Below are 15,513 nucleotides of genomic sequence, written 5' to 3'. Positions count from 1 at the left end.
GTCGCCCCTCTTTTGTTCAATCTCTATATTCAGGTCAGGGACTCTTTCGAACGATTATGGAATAGCACAAGGTAGCATTATAGGGCCAATCCTCTTTGTAATCTTCATAAACGACTTGTATTCGGTAGCAGATGAACCATGGCAAACTATTATTAACTATGCCGATGACACCAACTTGTTGATTGGAGACAAAAAAGGTTTGAACCTAGTAAGCAATAGTCAATATTTAACGTCTAAAATTGAAGCATGGTTTGCTGATAACGGCTTAATTTTGAATGCAGAGAAAACTGATTTAGTCCTGTTCAGGACAAATCAATCAAACTTTGGTAAACTGGAAGGACTCCCGATTGTCGGAAAAGACATAACAGTATCTGAAAACACGAGGTTCCTAGGGGTTTATCTGGATGAGAACCTTGACTGGTCTTTTCATTTGGATAAACTCTTGAAAACTTTGGGAACTATCTGCTACGGAATACGATTCACTGGTAAATATCTAAGTGAGCAATGTCTAAAAATTCTGTATAGCGCCAATTTTGAATCCAGACTGAAGTACGGTACGTATTATGTTCTGGGGCCGAGATGGTAGGGTTCAGAACATTTTTATTGCTCAAAAACGAGTTATGAGAATAATTAAAAAAATGGATTATCGGCAATCATGTAGAAACACTTTCAGGTCAATGGGACTAATGACAGTATACGCTCTGTATATATATGAATGCTTAATGTTCTTTTTCAACAACAGAAGTTTATTTTTTCAGAATCCACAGGTAAACAAATATAATACAAGATTAACCCATCAAATTATGTATCCAACACACCGGCTGCAAATAACAGAAAAAACTCCCCACTATATGTGTATAAAGCTCAATAAGTTACCTATGGATATTAAAACAATTGTGAGTAACCAAAAATTTAAAAGGGAGCTAAAAAAGTTATTAACGCTATCATCTCGACGATTACCTAAACATGTAGAGGTTCAACTCTCCTGTATTGAATGAGTATACTATATCATAAGTATAATAATATACCTAAGTAGTCTCCTAAGTAGTCATTTTGTTGTATACGTTGTTTATGACAATCTTGAAATAAAGTTTCTTTTCCTATATTCAGAGACAGTGTTTAGTGAAGCCCTTGAAGAAACCGATGCAGGCATAAAGCATAAAGGTCAATGGCAGCTACATTAATAATATTCGCTATGCTGATGACACCGTGGTAATAGCAGAAGCAGCCTAGCAGAACTCCACACCCTTGTGAACCGCATCGTAGAACACAGGGAACGTTTCGGCCTCTATATAAATACATCCCAAGACCAAGCTGATAATATTTTCACGAAGGTTACACGAAGAGTTAGTTGAGCAGGTGTCCACTCTGAAATATCTGGATACGCTCAATAACCAGCACAGTGAAGTAAAGGTCGGGATTAAGGCAAGAATGGAGCAGACAAGAAAAACTCTCAACAACCTGCTGAAGACAATGTTATACTATACCCCGGACCCGAATATTAAGCGGCTATGTCTTTCCTGTCCTTTTAACTACACCCTTAACGCAACCACAGAAAAGCGAATCGACGCGTTTGAAATGTACGCCTACAGAAGAATGCTCCATGTCTCCTAGACAGAACGTGTAAGCCTAATCTAGAGATTCTCGAGAGCATGGGAAACGACAAAGAACTTCTTCTGACAGTCAAGTGAATCCTCCGCCTGATAATAGAAGGAAAAGGTCTGTCGGTCATAGACATTTTCTGAGTTTCTCACACAATAATAGCCAATTGGATCGCCAACCTCCGTGCGGAGAAGAAGAAATAAATAAATGAATCATAGCTCACTTTGAGGTTTACGTAATGAACGACAGTTTCTACAATACAATCACTTCTTTATTCATCACTTTTGGTATAAAAGATGCCAACTATCTTTATAACATTTGGGGTTTTAAGCCTAACCTATCTATAACATGCTGAGGCATGCAATAAGTAGGATTTACTTTTTGAAGGTTGTCCTCACCCAGCAAGGACAACGCAGCCAGGCCAAATAAAGCGTGAAACGGATCAGCAACATCACCCGGCCTGTCCGCAAAACCACCTGAAAACAGTAGAAAATTATTGAGTTATTTAACTTTCGAAAGGAAGCAGCTGTAAGAATTACCCGTTTCTATATCTTGACAAGCGTAAATAAAATTTTTAAGCTTTCCAGCGTCAATCCAGTGCAATTTACCCAAAATGGTCATAGAGGATAAAACCCACCAGGAGTAGCAGACGTCTGGTAGTTTTTCTGGTCTGCCATTTAAACCACCCGAAGGAAGTTGCCTTTCAGCTAACCACCAAGCCAAAGTGTTCCTATCGACTATATCCAGCCTAAAACCACAAAACAACTTTATTTCCACATAAGAAAGCTCCAGAAATTGGCTACCTATTAGTAATTGATAGGAACCCGATACTACAGTAGATTAATCCTGCGTGACTCTCAGACAGTGGTCTAGAACCAAATCCACCGTCAAAGTTCTTGCAGCTTTCCACAAATTCCACCGCTTTAGGAATGTCTACGGCATCCAATCGCTTTAGCAAAGACAAAGTCATCACGGCACAACAAGAAAATCGAATGTCAATTTCGCCCCATTTATCGCCAGAAAAACTACCATCAGGTTGTTGCAAACTTTGAACATATCGGACTACAGCGTCAGTGTCTATTGATTCCAACCTATCATATGTAGCTAAAATCTGAAAATTTAAAGTTTTTTTTTTTATTTGTAATTCCTAGTTCCGACACTTATTTTTAATAGATTCTACAAGCAGCTGTTGGAAAAATCCAACTCCAAAATAAAATATAGTGAGAATTTTTTTATTAAACAAAATTAAGTCCAGTTTGTTCAGGTGGAATGTTGATATCAGCTCAATGATAATAATAAACTCTTTCTTGCTAGCACAATTACAAAGTAACATAAGCAACGTCACAAAATACAATTCCAGGTACAACAAAAGAGTACCCGCTGGTTAATAATTGACACTAAATCTATTCAGCAAAAGCTGCATTAAACTCAAATGTGTACAGACACTTTTCCAACAGGAAGCTTATCACAGATTTTCGATTTTCTTTTGCATTTACAGTTGACTTAAGGTAACTAGGAAGTAGTTAATATGCTTTGTATTGTGACCCCTTTCGAAAAAAATAAATAAATTGTCAAATCTCCCCTTGTTCTTGTGACTAAAGTAAGATTGTTGTCATACATGTCCATGTTGAGCACAAAAATATGCGGGTGTTTTTTAACAAACATTACTAGAGACAAATAATATAGATATGGCACTGTAAGTATTCCTAGTTCCTTAAAGTATGGCTTACATGATGTTTGTGGACATAATTTGAGTATACATCTGATTATTCTTTTTTTGTGCCAGAAAAGTTTTCTGTACATTTGATGATGAACCCCAAAAGATCAGGCTGTACATTAAGACGTACTGTACACACCCAAAGTAAAAAAGTGATACTTTGAGTAGAAATAATATCTCTTATCCGTCAAAGAAGTGCAGTAAGTGCACTAAGCAGAAGATGAAATATTTTATGCAGTATACAAAAACATTTTTTTTTCCTAGTGTGATAAAAGAAACATTCCCACCACACCCAGGTCATATTTTTAAGGGCCATCTATTTCTTATATTTTAAAGAAACTGACATTTTGGCTTAGGTGTTTAATGTGGGGTCAAACCATAATATGGCAGAAAAAGCTTGCTACAAGGGCAAAAGTAAAACTGTAAATTAAAGTTAAAAATGTAAAGTAAATTAGGGTATTGTTTAAATAGGACTAAAAACTAGAATATTTGAATAAATTAACTCTCACTGTTTCTTCAATTATTAGTTATTAAACCACATAACAAAATACCACCTTTGTGCCTAACCAATCAAAATGTTTTTTTCCTGAAATGACATTTGTAGTTTATTTTGGAATAGACACACAAGAAGCATATTTTGGTTGAAGTATTAACCTTTTCATCTGTTTTAAGCTGTTTCTACTAACTATCTCATTTTGACAGTATAAGTTAAAATACTCTAAATAGTCGGGCTCTAGTTAACACAGTTTTGTTCATGGAGCATCTCATTTTAACTTATTCTAACAAAATGGGGTAGGCTGTATTTCTATATGCCTAAAATAATATACAAAATATGCCTAAGTTTGTGTGATATAACTGCAACAATCTAAAAGTCCCACTTTTGTATTAAAACTGTGGATCTAAAAAAACATTTTGACCAATAAACCTCTCTCTCATATTAGCCTCTAAATAAAACCTTAATGTGGTTCTAACCTGAACAGCTGATAATGTGTGAAGTATATGAGGATCATGACCAATACAGGCCCCTATTCCTCCACTTTCTTGGTCCTGACACTGTTGAATATAAGCCACAATGTCATCCTTGCTTTGAGTGGGCTGGGCATGCATCAACTCTAAGGCGGTCAGGCCCCAATACATTCCAGAGAGCCGAAGGTAATCAGTGATTCCATACTCAAAGTTGTTTTCATCTTTACCATAATCATTAATAAAATCAATGTGTTTGTTGAATAATATTTTGTTTATAGAATTTGGTGGCAGTTTTATGTCTTTTATTGGGGCAGCCATAATCCAGTGGTTTCAAAGTTTGGTAAAAACTATCTAAAATAGGTCATTATCAAAGGTGTTTTTGTAGTATTAAGTTATTTTAAACAAACTTACCATAAAAAATAAATTTCTAGGTCCTGAATTACGTTAAATTATAGAGTACCTAGAAGTTTATAAACTATGCTTTAATTAATTATTATTAAAAAGGCATAAAATGTATAACTTATATCCAAATGTAAACAAATAATAGTACTTTTAAAAATTAATGTCAGTATCCAATACTACACGACATACGCGGTTATGTTTTATCTTTGTTGAGCTGGTAAGCTTGTATGCAACTGAGCGAAATAGAAAATTGATAGACTCATAAGATAAATGAATGCCAGTTAAGACAGCCGACAGCTGTCTTTTACTTTAAATATTTTCCATATGAGTTGATTATAGCGCTTTCTGTTTAACACGTCGTAATCTGCATTAACTACAACGAAGATAGAGAGCACTGTCACTCTGACCTACTTAGGGACCAAAACGATTGGGGAATGCCATCAACTGACACGTCAAGCTTTTTTTGTTATGTTTTTATTTGCAACTTGTATTTATTTATTAACTGTTATGTCTTTAGGTTTAGTTTTATTACAATTTAATATAGTTTTTTGAATAAAAATGGAAAAACCGAAACATAAATCAAAGAACAATAAATCGGATAAACCATCAAACGGAATCTCAACTAGGAACAAAATTGAAAAAGTGATTGAAAATAAATCTGAAAAGTTGTATGTACCAAAAAAGTCTGAGGAGTGCCAGCCTGAAGAGAAAAATGGGCCCAATAGTGAAAAGACTTCCGTAGTGTTCTTAAGTAGCTGCCTTAGGACACTGAAGGAATCTTGTAAAATTAATATAGAGCTTGATGTTGTTTCGATGATATTGTTTGTTGCAGCTGCTGCCACTAGAATGTATAGACTAGATCAGCCCAGGAATATTGTGTGAGTAGAGTAGCATTTTATGTAATTTTACAGTATTCAAGAAACTACACTGTTTGCTTCTAACAGTACTAAATTCTGTGTTGTAGTTTTAAAATACTGTAACATACTCAAACAGTAATAATTTTGTATAATAAATTGGGAGGTAAAAATAAACACAAATTTCTGAAATTGAAAAATTGATAGTGCTTCATGGGACAGTGAATTTTAAACCAGAAAAACAGACTGTCATGCTGTTTGTAGTGTTGTGGAGCTTGATTTATTAGCTTTTTGCTAATGTGAACAAATTTCATTTTAATGTTCTGAATCTGTATTATAGAAGGTGGAAAATATGGGCCATCCAAAGAACAAAAATTAACCTTGCTCTTGCAAATTAAGTAGTAATTTTTTGTTGTTTTGTAACCAAGTTTTTAATATAAGGTTTTACTGTTTGAGTTAATATCTCCAGTAATCTTGGGGTGTCTGAAAAAATTCTGTTTTGTCTGAAGAAGAGTAGATAGAATGCATTTTCTTCATACATTTTCAAATTGAAATACCTACTTCATTTACACTGTTATTAAATAAAAGAGAGCTTTGCCCTTAGTTATATGCCTCATCAGCGAATTAATACGTAATGTTGAATATGCAGATCAATAAGTGTCAATGGCAAATACTGAATTAGAAAGCTTATTTGATTGGTTTCTGGACACCAATCAGTATTGTCTTGATGAGTACTCTAATAAGATGAATTAGTAAAGTTGTCATGGCTTAACCCACTACTGCATACAGGAATAATAGTTTTTCTCTCTTCAATAAATTGATACTTCTTCAGACACAAGTTTTTGAAAAGTATATTAATCAAAGTATTGACAGCCAGACATTTTTGACTTAACTTAGATTATTTTGTTTACAAGAATAATACTAATAACCAGTTACTAAAGATAAAGGTTTGAAAAAACCTTAAAAACAAGTCTCATAACAGTGCAAACCCTGTCAAGGTCCATTTTTTAGCTTAAAAATTAGTAAAAAATCTGTCTTAGTCAATGTGATGTGCTACTTATTAGCAGTGAAAAATAAAATTAGAAATTTTGCCTTTAGATAGTGTATGGCTATGTCAATATTTGTCATCAAAATGTGTCTTTTTGTGACTCAGAAATGTATGATTTGAATCAAGTGATACTAAAGATCCAGCAGATTCTTGAACATACATTTCAACAGAAGAGATAGATATCTTGATAGATCCTTTTTGATCTGATAGCTTCTAATGTAAACTGCTCACGGAGAAAATCGATACCATAATAATTTTTGGCAATTCTTAACGGACTGTGTATCTCCGAAATGCATCAGCTGAATATAATGAATAAAAAAGGTTTTTAAAGACCGTTTTTCCTAGAATTGGAGCCAGGAAGTCATTTTGACTTATATACAGTAATTTTCTCACCCATATAACAGGGTAAAAAAAGAAGTGCTGCAAATTTGTTGAATTTTAAACCAGTGCATTTGATAGTTGGGATAATTTTAGAACATTGTGTTTGAAGGTATTTCAATTTTCGGTCTACAAAGGAAATTACGGGGTGTTTTCGAAACAGAGTTACTTTTCTATAAATTACTCTGTACCTCCGGAATACAACGACTAATTTTAAGGAGATAAATCAACACTAAATATTTACTGGTTGTAAAATCAGTAAGATAGGACTCCAATAGGACAGAGATTAATACATTTTTTAGTGTTGTGCAAAATGGGAAAAATTTAATGGGGTTATAAGACAATAATTACCGAAAGTTTACACGTTCTTGTCTTGTACGTTACCCTGTACTGCAGGAATACTAAGAATAATAGGGACATACACGTATTCCATCAAAATTTGCTTCTTTTTAGACAAAACCAGTTAAGAGCGTACTGACTGTTTTTTCTTTCTTTCAGATTTGATGAACTTCACTACGGTAAATTCATCTCGCTTTACATGAAAAATACATTTTTCTTCGACAGCCACCCACCCTTAGGCAAACAACTCATAGCCCTAGTGGCCTACGTAGCCGGGTATGATGGGAAATTTAAATTTGACCGAATTGGCAGCCCTTACAGTGACTCAGTCCCTTTAGTAGCTCTTCGGTTTGTCCCTGCTTTTTTTGGCAGCCTAATCATTCCCATTAGCTACCACTTGATGCTTGAACTAGGCATGTCAGAGTGGACTTCTGTTTCTGTGTCTCTACTATTTTTATTCGAAAATGCCTTGTTGACTCAAAGCAGATTTATTTTAATGGAATCTATGCTAGTGTGTTTTTCTTTATTAGGTTTGTTATGTATGCTGAAATATCGCAAATCTCACCAAAAATTTCAGACGATAAATTCTATGTTCTGGTTAGTCTCAGCCAGTGTAGTCTTGACTTGTGGTCTATGCATTAAATACTCAGGTTTTTATACTTGTATGTTGGCTGCCATAATATTTTTTAAAAGTTTCTGGGACTTTCTTGCCGAAAAGTCCAATTCAGATACGGCGCTATTTGTCAAGTTTGTTTTGCAAGCTCTCACTGCTTTAGCAGTGTCAATATCGGTTTACTTGTTGATATTTTATATTCACTTAAGTGTGCTTTATAAGGCTGGCCCTCATGACAGTATTATGACTAGTGCTTTTCAAGCCTCTTTAGAGGGTGGGTTGGCCAGTATTACTAAAGGACAGCCTTTATTGGTCGCTCATGGATCACAAATCACTCTCAGGTAAGCGTTTTTTCTCTTTTAAGTAGTTTTCTGCTCATTAAATAGTATGACACTCTGAGAGGATTCCAATATTAATTTCTTGAAGATTCGAGAGTAAAATTGTATTAGACCATTTTTAAAGTAAACCTATGTTAACTCAACATAACCCAAAACTTATATGTATTTTTGTTCAACCACCCCAGTAATCCAGATAATTTTTGTCATAATCATTATTTAATCTGTAACGGTATACTGTTTTTTGTAAAAATTTTCTCTGGTATATTATTTATATAAATATTGAAATTTTCAGTATTTGGACGTTTGTTATTGTCGAAATTTTCCAAAGCCAAAAATAATTAATAATAATTTTGGTAAATGGTTATTCAATAAATCTATTAAAAAACTTTGGACTATTATTGCGTGTTTAGAATGGTAGATTAATGTTATGGCTTAATTAAAGGTTGGGCACTGTAATATCACACTGTATGATATATGTTTTTTTTATATAAATTGATACTTCTTCTATTACGAGGTTTATTGGGTAATACACCAAAACGTCTCAGAAAACATCAACAACGCATCTTTATGCTAAAAAAATGGTATATTATTGACTTTAATGCCACAGTAAGCAATAATAAAGCTCTATTGAATGTAAAACAAAAATACAATGAGCTAATCATCAACAAGAACGGAGAAGTCCGAATTGTTTTTAGTTGCCAGAAATAAACTGAGGAAGAACAATTTCTATTTCCTTCATAAAAACCACATTTGGCAACAGCAGAGGCTAGCAATCTACGATCGACTATACATGTATACTTAGCAACAGAACCATCCAAGTGAATGAGCGTATCACAACAGAAGGGTTATCTGATTGATATTGGGGAAATGACTGGATGTCATTCCTTCTCCACAATAAGAAAACGAGATCTTATTGTGAAGAAGGCTGTTCCTCACCTACGCGCTTAGGAGTACACCTCCACTGCGAGAAAATGGACTACTATTTCACTTTTTAAGTAACAATAAAGAAAGAACAATGGATTGTGGATGAAGCGCAACAACTGGTTTGGAAGATGCTCAAGAATAGGAAAAAGGCTTAACAAACTAAGGAAACACCTAACAGGGAACTATTAAATCCCTTCAAGCTACTACAACTAAAGAGAACATACAGGAAGGAATCAAGAAGTTAAAAAACAGAAAGGTCCCAGGATCAGACAATATCAGCAACAATCCGAATTTGTAACAAAAATAATTAAGAAAAGACGACATTAAATGGAAAGATCCTCATATATATGTATATAGGCCGGTTTAGAACGTCTTTCGACGTTGTCTGACACCTAATTTCCAGCCTCTTCGGTCTTCACAATCTTCAGGTGTTAGATTTCTCTCACTCATGCATTTATGCATGGTTTTCTGCCACTCCTGTTTTGGCCTTCCTCGTTTTCTTCTGCCTGTTGGTTGCCAATGAAGTACTCTTTTAGACCATCGGGTATTTGACATTCTTTCCACGTGTCCGTACCACGTAAGTTGCTTGTTTTCGATATCCTGTGTTATTGCGTCTTCTATTCCCATCCGTTGTTTTATGATGTCGTTTCTTATTCTTTCTCTTCGTGAAATGCGCATCGATCTCCTAATTGCATCCATTTCAACTGCCTCAACTCTTTTCTTGTGTCTATCTGAAATTCTCCAGGTTTCTGATCCATATAGGAGGATGCTTTTTACCATTGCCTCATAGATATTAAATTTCCGCTTCTTGGTTATTTCTTTGCTCCATAGGATTCCATTCAGAGCTCCGATTACTTTTTTAGCTTTGACTATTCGCTTTCCGATTTCTTTTACATCTGTTCCTGTGTTGTCGAATGTAATGCCCAGATATTCATATTCCTGACACTGAAGGATTTCTTGGCCATTGTCCAGTTCCAAATTTCCGTTCCGAAAGATCCTCATTACATCAGAAATACCCAGCAACTCGCATAAAAGCGTTACAAGTCCTATCTTTAAAAAGGGGCCAGAAAACCAGAGAATACCTCTATAATGTATAACTCTCTTAAATTGAAACATGGAGCTCTTCACACACATCTTGAAATGAAGGCTTATGGCACACTTACAATATAAAGAAGAATAGCAAGGTTTCAGAAAGAACAGATGCCTTATTCATGAAACCAAAACGCAATCGAATACAGCGGGCTAACATAACTATGTTTTGTCTGACTGACGTTATCTACTTACTAAAAGAAAGAGAATCACCCGATAACATTGTCAAAATTATGCAGAGTTTTATTGCAACAGAAGACAGTTACATGCAAATCAGACAGGAAGACAGGCACGGCCTATTTCTGTTCAACCTACTAATGGACAAAATTATTGAAGAAGTGTGTCAGAGCATAGCATACACAAATGACACTTTTGAGTCTATCTACGTCCGTTGGGGCTACATTGGAAGCTGAATTGGGCTCATTTGTGGTCAGTATCTGCTTGATTGTTCTCTTACGTCTCAAAACCGACAAAGATCGACTCCGGAGTTGCTCTAGCGAACCCAAACTACACTTTTGAGTATATCTGCGTCCATTGGGACTACATCGTCGCGGTTAACGAATAGGTCGAAACAAAGTTAACATAATATGTTACGCCGATGAAGCAGTTATCATTGTTCAAACCAACAGCGATAGCTTCATAAATTGCATCTCAGCAACAGAACTAAACATGAACATATCAGTATAAAAATCAAAGTGCATGATCATAGCCAAGGAACCCATAAGATGCCAAGCTTTTAGTCCAAAATCAACCTATCCAAGTTAAGTACGTGGGCATGTCTATATCGGACAAAAGAAGACATTTTTAATTGAATTTCTTAGTGGGGACGAGGTACTGTCCAACCTGTATCCGTCCACTGTTGGACATAGGCCTCCTCCATCATCTTTCATCGGTTCCAGTCTTGGGCCGTTAGGATCCAGTAATTCTCTGAATGTCATCACGCCAAATATCTTTTTGACTCACAAACATAAGACAGCTTTTTCTAGATTTGCTTGTTTTATACTGTGTAATTTAATTAGAACTTTTAACAAACCTGAATTCTTAGTGAAGGTTACCATGATGAGTGAGGAAGTTTTACCATTGTGCAAAAATTAGAACATATGATGAAGTATACAATTATCTATATTTTGCTTCTGTGTCTTAAACTTAATGGTTTAATGAGGTCCTATTTTGATCTACTTTTGATTTAACAAACCCTAAAGTAAAAAATGTCTACAGCAATTAGGTTCTATAACTGCTAATATGGAATTTTTAAAACTTAGACACACACATGGTAGAACATGTTGGTTGCACTCCCACAATGCCGTGTACCCGATTAAGTATCCAGACAATCGAGGTTCCAGCCATCAGCAACATGTAACTTGTTATTCATTTAAAGACGTAAACAATTGGTGGATCGTCAAACGACCTGACAAGAACGAGTTGGTAGTGGAACAGCCAGTAGACTTTATCAAACACGGTGATATTGTCCAATTAGTGCACGGTGAGGTTTATTTTACTGTAAAAAAATCGTAGTGAATGAGTTTCTTAGGAATCACAAGTAGAGCCTTAAACTCTCACGACGTGGCCGCTCCAATGTCTCCTCAATGCCAAGAAGTGGCATGTTATATTGATTATAACATTTCCATGCCAGCTCAAAATTTGTGGAGAGTAGATATTATAAACAGGTAACTAATATTTCTTATTTCCGTGTGTGAAGCAGGAATTTGCCTACATAACATGTAGTTTGATGAGAGTTACTGAACATTTCAACTCTTTGCATTGTGTTGAAATTCGTTTTCACCGTTAGGGATCATACGGACGATAAATGGCACGCCATTCAGTCGCTCGTAAGATTGATCCACGTGGATACCAACACCGCGCTTAAGTTTACGGGCAAACAATTGCCCGATTGGGGTTTTCATCAGCATGAAATCGCTGCTGATCGAGTGATTAATCAGGATGACACCGTTTGGAATGTGGAGGAGCACCGATATACCAAATGTTAGTAGTACAATTGTCTTTTTTGGGGTCGATTTCTGCACTATTTAACTGGTGGTAGATATCTTTTATTAACTCGGTGGAATGTTAAATAGTGGAGTCGATGAATTAAAAACGGTTACTACATTCGTGTTCGAATTTTTTTATAATAGTGGTTTTGGACTAAAATTGCTGTTGTATTGAAAGAACGCAACATTGGAGCCCTTCTTCTACTAAAAAAATCTTGTTTAACGCTCTGTAACTTCTAAGATTGGAGGGAGAGATTTATGAAATTTTTTACTACACAGTATATTAGACTTTTTGGACTATATTGTGTAAAAAAAATGAAGCTTCTAACCTAAAAATTGAGTTTGTGGTGATTTTTTTAAATTTTAGTTGAAACTATAAACTTTTTGGTGTAGTCACTTGGTCTGTAACTTCCAAATTTGGGGAGGGAGATTTTTGAAGTGAGATGTCTATTATAGCTGAAGATCAAAAGGATCTAGAAAGAGAGCTGGTGACAGCTGAGATGATTCCCACAGCAGCTACCTCACTGACTTTTTGGGAAAAAATCGTCGAGCTGCACTACAAGATGCTATTCTCGACCACTGAAGCTAGCAGCGACAACGTCCAAAACCACATGTACAGCTCGACGCCACTGGAATGGCCTCTTATGAATAGGGGAATTGCTTATTGGGTATCGTCAGAAACTAATGTGAGTATTGGTCAGTATATGAACAGTCTTACCTGTCGATCAGAGCTGTCACAATTACTCAAAAAAAATAATTGAATTACCAATTATTTCTATAAAGTAGTTGAACACTACTCTAATTAATTCAATTTGGGAGATTGATAATTAGGATATTTTGTCTCCATTAAGCATTCCAATGCAAATATTTCTTTTCTGAGGCCTTTAAGGAGAGATTCTCTAAGGTTTTGGTAGAGACTTAAACTAGCTACAATTTTTACCTTTACACATTTGCTGAGTTTTGCCAAGATAATGAAATTAGAGAAGGTTGAATTTATTTTCAAGGAATCACAGATCTTGTCTTAGGTTTTTGTCGAAAATTATTTTCCCTGCGGTTTTTGTCCCTTAATTTTGCCATCTAGTCGATTTACGAGGTATTAAAGTTTTTTAAGTGGATACTCAGGACACTTTGTCCCCATTAAACATTCCTAAGCAAATATGTCCCTTCTGAGCCCCTTAATGACAAGTCAAGTCTCCCAAACGTTTTTCCCTTTACACTTTTGCTGGATTCGATAAAAAAATACAGAAGGTTGAAATTGTTTTTCAGGGATTTGCAGATTTTGTCTAAGTTTTTGGAAAATAACTCCTTTCTGACGCTCTTGAAGGCAAAATGTTCTTCTTAGGTTATCATAGAACATTTAATTTCCTACATTTTTGTCCCGTAACATTTTCCTGAAATTTTCCGTGTGGCTGAGTTACTGGAGATTTAAGCTCTGTAAGTGGACATTTAGGACACTCCATTAAACATTCCTAAGCAAATATCTCCCTTCTGATGCTTTAAAGGACAAAATGTCTCCCAAAGGTTTTGGTAGAGAATTAAACTAGCCACAATTTTTTTCTTAACTCTTTTGCTGAATTTTGTTCTTCTTCTAGTACCTATTCGTTTCGAATATTGGCCACTATCCTGGCTATGATGACCTTGTTGACTGCTGCTTTAAACAGTTCTGTGGTTGTTTTTGAATACCATGTCCTTAGGTTCTTGAGCCATGATATCCTTCGTCTACCAGGCCCACTCTTTCCAAACACTTTTCCTTGGATTTGAATTTTGTTAAGGGGAAAAAGTACAGAAGGTTGAATAAATTGTTTTTTAGGGACTCACAGGTTTTGCCCTCTATAATTGATGCTTACAAATATAATAAAAATAATTTTAAAGCATGAGAAATTAGGATTAGAATTTTTTTAAATTTCTTTCACTTCAAATAAAGTAAATGAATTACTTTGCAAAAAAGCAATAATTGAATTACTTTAAAGTAGTTTGTGTAGTATTTGAAAAAACAACTTCAATTATACAATTAAAGTAATCCAACTCTGCTGTGTACTAAAAAAAGTTGTACTTTTTAGGCACAAATCCACTTTCTGGGTAACATTGCTGTATGGTACTTAGCTACTTTTGGGATTCTGCTCTACTCTGTAATTTTGGTAATTTATCTTCTACGACGACGCCGCCAGTATTATGATTTGGACGCCGAAAATTGGAGCAAATTTCAATTAATTGGAGAAATATTCTTTTTGGGCTACTTACTGCACTACTTGCCTTACTACTTTGTCGAACGGACATTGTTCCTGCATCACTACTTGCCCGCTTTCATGTTTAAAACTTTATTATTCGCCGCAACTGTGGAGCACCTGTACTATGTCCTGAATAATGTGCTACAGTTACGGACAATTGCCAAAATACTGGTGTTAGTTGATGTGTTGGCCATAGTGGCGGTTTTCTATGTTTTTAAAAAGTTTAGTGTTTTTAGTTATGGCAACGTTGCCTTGGGCACCAAAGATATTTTGGCGCTTAGGTGGAAAGATTCGTGGGACTTTATAGTTCACAAAAATTATTAGTTTACAAAAATAATCTGTTTATTTATTATTATAGTCTATTTTTATATGAGTTTACAAAATATTTATACTTTACTCGTTTTCTTTTTAAATCTCAAATTTTTGTCTTGTCTTGGTATCTGACTAATGTGGATCTGAAAGTTAAAAATATATAGTTTTGCTACTTATTCCGCGTTTTAAAGTCCTCATAACCCAAAAATTAAACCTGCTTAAATTTCTTCTATAAAGTCAAAAAGCAAGGAAGTAGGGTAAGTAATTTTTTTTTCCTCCATACTGGGAAGTTACACTAAATATACCGACAATGAGTGGTTGATGATTTCACAAATAAAGTTATTAGTATCTTAGCACCTATTGCATTAAAAATGTATGCGCATTTAAGTGTTTGTGTAGTAGCAGAAAGGGTTCTCTTACTTCTTTTGTTCATAAAATATATTTCAAAAGAGTGCTTTTGTGGAAAAGTAAATAAAAAAGTTAAATATGATAATAACACACTGTTGGTCAGACGGAAAAATAAAAAAGTAATAGTGCGCATGAATTTTGTTTTCTTCAAAAAGCGTTATGTACTCTACTGAAAAAAGTTAAAAATTATAGATCATTAAAAATGGGCATCTTTTCCTATAATACCCACAGAGTTTATTTAAATTTTAAAATTACGTAAGTGCTGCAAGATTTTTTCTAACAAATGAAGTTATGTGTCTAAAATTAG

The 15,513-nt window shown here is 34.8% G+C and overlaps 2 protein-coding genes across 3 annotated transcripts; one reads left to right on the top strand and one right to left on the bottom strand.

Annotated features, from left to right (window-relative positions):
* Window positions 1–1,851: 1,851 nt before the first annotated feature.
* On the bottom strand, window positions 1,852–4,851 carry RabGGTb (geranylgeranyl transferase type-2 subunit beta). Of its 2 annotated transcripts, none has more exons than XM_081989356.1 (5): window positions 4,697–4,851; window positions 4,292–4,636; window positions 2,406–2,713; window positions 2,142–2,350; window positions 1,852–2,078 (listed from the first exon to the last, which is right to left on the bottom strand). In XM_081989356.1, exons 2-5 carry the CDS (start codon window positions 4,601–4,603, stop codon window positions 1,912–1,914), a joined length of 996 nt encoding a protein of 331 aa, XP_081845482.1. In that variant the 5' UTR covers window positions 4,604–4,636; window positions 4,697–4,851; the 3' UTR covers window positions 1,852–1,911. The 2 variants fall into 2 exon arrangements, with proteins under 2 accessions (XP_081845482.1, XP_081845489.1); XM_081989363.1 differs by having other exon boundaries at window positions 4,292–4,632; window positions 4,697–4,844.
* A 298-nt stretch (window positions 4,852–5,149) lies between these two features.
* rt (Protein O-mannosyltransferase rt) lies at window positions 5,150–14,974 on the top strand. The gene is made up of 7 exons (XM_081989333.1): window positions 5,150–5,565; window positions 7,466–8,260; window positions 11,533–11,753; window positions 11,802–11,937; window positions 12,060–12,253; window positions 12,715–12,944; window positions 14,319–14,974. The coding sequence occupies exons 1-7, from the start codon at window positions 5,246–5,248 to the stop codon at window positions 14,808–14,810; spliced, it is 2,388 nt and encodes a 795-aa protein (XP_081845459.1). The 5' UTR covers window positions 5,150–5,245; the 3' UTR covers window positions 14,811–14,974.
* The last annotated feature ends 539 nt before the right edge of the window (window positions 14,975–15,513 follow it).

The sequence above is a fragment of the Ips typographus genome, linkage group LG1 (genome assembly GCF_016097725.1).
Source record: "Ips typographus isolate SLU linkage group LG1, UJ_Ityp_2.0, whole genome shotgun sequence".
In the NCBI taxonomy this organism is placed as follows: Eukaryota; Metazoa; Arthropoda; class Insecta; order Coleoptera; family Curculionidae; genus Ips; species Ips typographus.
The sequence above is the reverse complement of the archived record's forward strand: the minus strand, read 5'-3'. Positions and strand labels throughout refer to the sequence as shown.

Bases quoted from the DNA above. Each gene is read 5' to 3' on its own strand.
- rt (XM_081989333.1), top strand. From the start codon at position 5,246: ATGGAAAAACCGAAACATAAATCAAAGAACAATAAATCGGATAAACCA. The intron at 12,254-12,714 runs GTTAGTAGTACA...TGTCTATTATAG, and splicing joins GGAGCACCGATATACCAAAT to CTGAAGATCAAAAGGATCTA. The intron at 12,945-14,318 runs GTGAGTATTGGT...TGTACTTTTTAG, and splicing joins GGGTATCGTCAGAAACTAAT to GCACAAATCCACTTTCTGGG.
- RabGGTb (XM_081989356.1), bottom strand. From the start codon at position 4,603: ATGGCTGCCCCAATAAAAGACATAAAACTGCCACCAAATTCTATAAAC. The intron at 2,714-4,291 runs GTTAGAACCACA...TTAAATTTTCAG, and splicing joins ACACATTATCAGCTGTTCAG to ATTTTAGCTACATATGATAG. The intron at 2,351-2,405 runs GTAGCCAATTTC...TTGTGGTTTTAG, and splicing joins TTCCTATCAATTACTAATAG to GCTGGATATAGTCGATAGGA.